General features: G+C 41.5%; 1 protein-coding gene across 1 annotated transcript in view; it reads right to left on the bottom strand.

Annotated features, from left to right (window-relative positions):
* The window catches only part of tspan7 (tetraspanin 7), a 17,958-nt gene extending 12,705 nt beyond the window's left edge, over positions 1-5,253 (bottom strand). The window contains exon 1 of the mRNA XM_080753772.1: positions 5,153-5,253. Within this exon, the coding sequence (XP_080609898.1) occupies positions 5,153-5,218 (66 nt within the window). The 5' untranslated portion in view covers positions 5,219-5,253. The remainder of the gene's footprint in view (positions 1-5,152) is intronic.
* Between the last annotated feature and the right edge of the window lie 2,545 nt (positions 5,254-7,798).

Below are 7,798 nucleotides of genomic sequence, written 5' to 3'. Positions count from 1 at the left end.
TATGTCTCTCTGCACTGTCAACTAGCTGCTACTGCATACTTTTCAAGCAGACTGGTTAATTGGTTCTTAACTTATTTTGTTTCAACTTTAAAAATGGCCAATGTTTTACCAGTTTTTATATAGTTTGTTGATTATTTTTGATGCTGTAATGGTCTATTTTATTTTATTTTTTGAGGTATTAAACAGGTTTTAAAAGTCCTTAAATCGTGACTTCACTGCCAAATTTCAAAGGCCACACCAAAGGTCCGCTGCACAATGATTGAGAAACACTGCACTAGTAGGCCTATATCACTATACACTACTCATAAGTTTTGTTTTTAATTTGTTGATTCAGTGCTGCACTAAGTGATAGAATGAATAGATTTTTTTTTCTTAATGCCTTGCCAAAAGATCGGATCGGGATCGAATCGGAAGCAATAATATTTGATCTGTATCGGATCGGGAGCAAAAAAACCCTGATCGGGGCATCCCTAGACGTGATCTAAGATTCCCCTATGGGATTTCCAATACAAATATAACTCTGTGACCCAGAGGTAGTGGGTGAGGTCAGGACTTCGGTACACTGTCAATTTCTCAGATTCTACAATACATGTGGGGACATTGTGATTCAGAAGTATAGTAATACAAAGATCACACGCACGCATGCACGCACGCACAGAGTGTTGAAATGCATACTGTATGCGTTAAGGCTGGGCGATATTAGGAAAACCTTCAATATTCGATAACGTTGTTGAATACCTCGATATCGATATAACTCACGTTATTAGTAAAAACAATTGCATTATATCGTTTTTTATGTTTTTCTGCTTTAGGTCCACTGGGCAGGCTGGCCTGGGTTAGGCAGGCCTAACCCAGATAATGAATAGCATATCCATGCATGACCACACTGCACAGTACACAATAGAATAAATGCCTTATTTCCATTTTCAATGGTTTCGTTCCTACTCTCACCTATGGTCATGAAGTGTGGGTCATGACCGAAAGTATAAGGTCGCGGGTGAAAGCGGACAAAATGGGTTTCCTCAGACGGGTGGCTGGTATCTCCCTTAGAGATAGGGTGAGAAGTTCAGTCACCCGAGAGGGACTTGGAGTAGAACCGCTGCTCCTACACTTGGAAAGGAGTCAGCCTATAGGTGGTTCGGGCATCTAGTAAGGATGCCCCCCGAGCGCCTTCCTAGGAAGGTCCTCGATGCGCGTCCCACTGGGAGGAGACCCCGTGGCAGACCAAAGACCAGATGGAAGGATTATATCTCCAAACTGGCTTGGGAACGCCTTGGTATACTCCCTGAGGGAGTGGAGGAAGTTGCTCGGGATAAGGAAATCTGGAAGTCTCAGTTGGAACTGTTAACCCCGCGACCCGATTCAGGATAAGCGGTTGAAGATGGATGGATGGATGGTTTTATTGAAATAACTACACCTGGTTACAGACGTGCATGCATCGTGTGTCTGTTCATTAATTTGACACATACACCAATACCTAATTTCAAGCTGTCTTCGTCGATATGTATACCTCGCATGTTGATACTTCGATATCGATACATTTTCTATATATCGCCTAGCCTTAATATGCATAAGTGTTTAAGTTAATGTTGTCCACAGGGCTTGGTCTAGTAAGTAAAAATCCAAAACCAATAGCTGGCCATGTGGTTTTCTGCCATCTGTACCTCAAAGCTATTGCTTCTGTTCTCTGTGGTTTGGAAACTATGTTAACAGTGATTCAATTAGGCCTCAATGGGAAGGCAGTGAATTTCTGCACTTAATGAACAGGCAAAGGTTCGTTCGGAGTCCAAATCGCTAGGCGCTGGCCTGCCCTTTAACAATGTCTTGGGTCCCTGTATCATTCAACAGTGCCATCTTGTGCAAAGCCGAGGAATCCCCTTTGATCTTGTAACAAACACATCTGAGAGGCCTTTCTAAAGATGTGTGTTTGAAGTAATGCAAATGTGATGTTGTGGTTGCGACCGTAGGTTGCAGTTTAGTATGTACTTAGTATGTAAGTACGTATCTCTGTCACACCTGACACTGTGGTTCTATGGGTTTGTCGCTATCATGCTCTGACGTCACTGTGATGTCAGGGGATCACTCTTAACAGAATGGGTTTGCCGCTCTGGCTTCACTGTGATGTCACACTAACTGAATCCCTTTTATGCCCATATATGGAGTTCCCTGATGTCATCAATATTAAGCCCATATCTAACAGGACTTCATATGGGAATGCCCATATACTGTATGGAGGCCACAATGGCCACATACCACACTAACGGCTGGTTCTACAGACAGGGATCTCCATGAAGGGGCATAAAAGGGTATGATGTCAGATGTCATAGACATCATAGGACTTTCACATAACGAATAACTGAGTAAGCATGTTTGGGCTCTCACAGCATATCTCCATATACAGTACATTGATCTCCATATATGGGTACCAGGGGTCTCCATATATGGGTAACTGGTCCGATATACATCACTGGCGAGGTCGCATGTCGCCCTGAGGCGTCTTATTAGTATATGCAACGAAATGATACTTCCTCACGAAGCATTCTCTATTCAACATTATTACATTATTATTAAACTAGCCTGCCAATCCTGGAATGTTTGGCAGTATTCCAGCCAGGGGTCTATACTTTCCCTGCTCCCTTTTCCCCTCTACACCAAATCTCCTTCGCCAGCCAATCAACAGGCTCACAACACGTGTTGTGAGTTTGGAGATCTGCTATTTTTGCCGAATGTTTGCCTATTTTCACTGCATGTTCGTCGAATGATCACCTATTATTATGTTTTTTGTCTGAGGAGCTGGAAATAAGCTACTAGTATAACAAGACGTAAAGATCACCTAGTAACCTTGCATGCCAAGTGACCAGGATAGGGACGCTATAGTATAGGGTGTGCCAAATGTAGTTCTAAGAGCGGCCATTTCTTGGGTAAACACAGGTGTTCTGATTAGACTATAGCATTAGATCTATGCAATCAAACAATTGAAACACCTGTGTTTTGACCCAAGAAATGGCCGCTAAGGACTACAATGACGTAGCCGCTGGCACACACTATGGGGCTGTTAAGTATGACATCATTTTGTAGGCAGAGGAGAATTTCTGCCCCCAGTTTCCGTGAATCTTTTTACTATTTTTACTATTTACACATTTTTCTTCTCTTTGTTGTTGAAAGGAAAGTGTTAGAATTATACTTTAGTCGTTATTTTTGTCTCGGATCTGTTGAAATAGCGAGGGACAGAAAATGCTCTGGGGGCAGAGTTCTCCTCTGCCTACAAAATGATGTCACGGCTTAAAAGCCCCTTCATGTGGGTAAAAAGGAAACAAAGTAGTGCGAGTTGCAGGGGGCAGTCATTGAGGCTTCTTGACTGTTACAGCATTCCAAACAGGCTCAAACCGCCCGCTGCACGTTTTGTTTGAAATTCAATGCCACACCGGGGACCCTGGTTACAGCACAGGGTTTAAAACAGGTCACCCCCATTTCCCCTCTCTCCCCGTCCCCATAAAGAAACAGGCGGCGTCTGCATTAAACATACGGTCGTGGGAACGTATACTCAGGAGTCTGCAGCATTTTACTACTTTAAACCATGCTGCACATGATACGTGGAGATATATAGGCATACCAGAGGACATTATCTACCCAGGAGGACAAGCTGAAACATGGCCCTTACTGTAGTGTCCTTGGCATTAAACCAGCTCTCCGTCTTCTAGCTCTGTCTGTCCCGACCCTCTCCCTGTCTCACCCTCTCTCTCTCTCTCCCCCTTAACCCTCAAGTGATGAGAGGAGTCCCCAGTTTGGATTCAATGATTAGGAGACCACTTCCTCGCTCCAATCATCCCTTATTCCCTTGTTGGAAAGACATCTGAAATCTGATCATGTAGACAGAAGAGAGTGCTAAGACCGCCCAGACTAAATATAAATGTTCATATCTGTGACACTGACACATGACTGCGTACACAGGGTTCATTTAAATTCAGGAGTAGAAGCTAGATTTTATTATTATCAGAAACATAAGTGACTGGAATCCAATATGTGAGCATAAAGTTAAAAGCATACTGGCTGCACTGCTTGCCCCTCCATTCTGTGGTCTCATGTTCACACTGTGGATTTCACACGCCTGTTTAGCCAATAGTAAAAACTCAAATGGTAATCCAGAGGTAAACAAAGGGGTAGCCATGCTATTGAAAATTAAATATAACACAAGACACAGATTTTCATTGGCTTGCAAAGCAGATACAATCACAATCTCTCACATATTGCCCATAATATTGACAGAGCAATTGAGAGTTAGAGATGTTGTATTTGTAAATTATATATATTTCTTAAACTTGCAAAGCCAAAAGTCTTAGGGCACACTTACAGAATCACTGTTGTGAATAATTACATATCTTGTGTTTTTGGAATCTTTGAATTTGATTTAGCCTATAGGCCTATTAAATACATAAACAGACATATACAATAAGTATAGGCTATTTTGGTTAAAAAAAAGAAAAGAAAATAATCTTGCTTCAATTCAATGTGCGACAGCGAGGATAAAAATGTAAGGATGTATAAAGAATGGGTAAACGAAATGTCCTTTTATATACCTATTTGAGAATAACCCCAAAATGTAGCTATAGGACAAACCAACAAATAAAAAAATAAAAAAACACGCATTAAATATTCAGGCAGACTACGCCTAGACACCCTTATTATATTCGATGTGGTGATGCGAAAAACATGAAATGGCAACTGAGACATGGTGCGTTGATCTCTGTGACAGCAACGCCTATCTGACGATGGAAAAAATAGGTTAAATCATCATCGAGGCTATACACCGTAATAAAAACGTAAAAGCCGAAAGGTCGAGGCAAAAAAAGCACGACCCAACATTAAGCAACCGCCGAAAACACACAGTTTACGTAATAACATGAGAATAACAATAATGATAGAAAAATAACGGTCGCACTCGTCACTAGGGCACGGTGAACGATGATGCTGGTGCCGTTTAGCAGATATACAAAGCTCATAGCGCGGCACCGAGTGCCGCGATGTGAGCTTGGAGATCTGCTAAACACAGAGCCGTTCATGGATGAATGATGAACACGACTTGAAGCGTTGTTGTAGGCTGTAGCAAATGCTATAGTCTACACTGAATGATAAAGAAAAGCAAGCAACATACCCAAAACACGAAGGAGTAGACGATGAGGAGGGTTTTTAGGCAGGTTATCACTGGTTTGGTCTCCATGCTGATGTTCTCGTAGACCTAGGGTACAGTTTGGGGGTATATAGCAACGGAAACAACGTCTGTGAAAATCGTGTGTGTGTGTGTGTGTGTGTGCGCGCGCGTGTTGTTGCAGCCAGAGAGCCAGCAGACAGACGCGCTGATGCACCCACCAGTGGTGGAAAAAAAATACTCGCATTTTTTACTCGAGTAAAAGTATCAATACTGCAGTATGGAAACGCTCTAGCTGCCACAAGTAAAAGTCCGAAATTCAAAATGTAGTCATACTTGAGTAAAAGTATGAAAGTGTTTGCATCAAAATGAAGGCTACTTAGTATCAAAATTAGAAAGATATCCTACTCATTATGCAGAATGTCCCATTTAAAATGTATAGGTCTAATTTTCTTTTGAAAATAACAGATCTACAAGCTCAAAATGCGTAGCATCACAACACATTGTGAGCTTGTACTCGGCTATTTTCAAATGGCCAAAATTGATATAGACCTATGTATGAAGTTGTTAATCTATGTTTTGCAATAATAATCAATATCTACAAAGTATATGTTAACTAAGGTGTTCAAATAAAAGTAGTGGAGAAAATACAATATTTGCCTCTGAGATGTAGTGTGGAGTAGAAGTAAATTAAAGTATCTGCTTTTATAGTTCCAGAACAATGTAAATTCAGTGGAGACAATAACGAATTAAACATAAACCACCCCAAAAAAGAGAAAATAGAGTACTGAAGCGGTCCAGCAGGGGGCTCTATACTTCAGATCCGACTGAACTAGTTTCACTCAAATACTGGCAGAATAACAAAGTAGGCCCACATGGTTGGTAAATAATGGGTGCACATGCATTTAGCTTTGTGTACAGTGCTACATTGTACTCAACTGACTTGAGCTCATAATGGAATAGACCGTGTAAATAACAATAATCTGTAATATCAGTAATCAACATCAGCAGTCTGTGTGCTGAAGAGCGGTGGTGATGTAATAAGCCCACACCACCACAACCTCACCCTGCTGGTATGCATTCCATAGCATCTGTTGAATCCCATCCTCGTGAGGGACTGTCTGACTCATTGTCCCAACTGTTCGCCATCTCCCATCTGCACTGCTCTAAATCCCCTCTGGCTGGACTCCCAAAGGATTACTGCTGCTCAACCAAAAGTTCTGAAGCCCACCTTGTGTTCAAACTCCCTGAACTCTACTGCCATCACCCTCCCTCCCTGCACTGCTGCTAATGACAGTCTGCAGATGCACGTGTCAAAACCCTGTCACTTGCCAACATGACTGCATGACTACCTGACTTGCCAACATGACTACCCCTATAACATTAATGCATGATCCAGCAAAACACACCATGCTTTGCTGTGACCAGCTTTTACCTCCTTTTTTGTTTTTGCATAGTACTGTGTATATTTGTCATTTAGTGTCTCTATGAATTGGGTACAAAATGGCCCCAATTTAAACAAGCCATTGTGCTTTCTTGGGTTTAAATCCTATTAGTAGACGGTAGACCTTGTATTTGAACTGTACTGTCATGTGCTTTTCCTATGCAAACTTAAAGTATTCACTCAATCAATCAAAACCTAATGCTCACATTTTGGGCCATCATCCCACCCAGACTTGATTCCCTCGATGCTTCAGAGTAGACTACTTCCCAGTGGTGGAATGACCTTGGCTTTCCACCACACAACAGGACAGCAGTTACACCCCATCTTCTGTTAAGTGTCCATAAGTGTAATGAGGGGGTGTATAATGCATGCAATGTATTGCGTGGCTGAAAATAAAGGTGCTGTGTAAGTGTCAATGGCCAAAATACAACAGAAGCCAACAAGGTACAGAACAAAATCGGTCATTGACAAAAAGTGAGAGCCATTTCAAAACAGCTAGAGCATACGGAAAAGAAACCTCTCTGTATATCTAGACGCTATGCAAAACTTTGCTCTCAGATGCAGTATTCTAAAAATCAAACCTCGGTTCGAAGTGAAGCGGTGGACAGATAAAACCTCTATTCTGAATGTATTTGTGGCTTACTACATTTTTTAAACCCTGAAGGCCAAATTATCATGTGAAGCTTGACCAATCCTCAAAGTATCCATTCATCTAACCGGGAGGGACATCAACATTTTGCTTTTTGAAAAAGCCTATTCATTCTGGACTGATATTTTACACGTACGGGACAGGAAAAACCTGTTCATTCTGGCCTGGAGTGACCATATATGGACATAAGGTAACACACTTTGTGTTTTTGAAAAACCCTGTTCATTCTGGACTGAGATCACCATATATGGTAATTAAACGGACATTCTGTTTTTGAAAAAGCCTGTTCATTCTGGACTGAAATGACCATATATGGGCGTGATACACACAAAGCCATTCATTGGAAGCGGTTTTCACCGCTTCAAAAATACTCATGTAGAGCTGGCTGATGAATACCTGACATGGTAATCTCAAAATGAATCTCAAAATGAAGCATCATACCTTCACCAGATGGAGGGAATAGTTGAAGATCGAACAGAGACATTGATCGTGACATCATACAAATAGTTTCAGCCAAGTAATCGGGTAACAACTAATATTTACTTGGTTATTTCCAACT

Source organism: Nannobrachium achirus, assembly GCF_963921795.1.
Source record: "Nannobrachium achirus genome assembly, chromosome: 22".
Classification (NCBI taxonomy): Eukaryota; Metazoa; Chordata; class Actinopteri; order Myctophiformes; family Myctophidae; genus Nannobrachium; species Nannobrachium achirus.
This window is presented reverse-complemented; position numbering and strand designations above follow the sequence as displayed.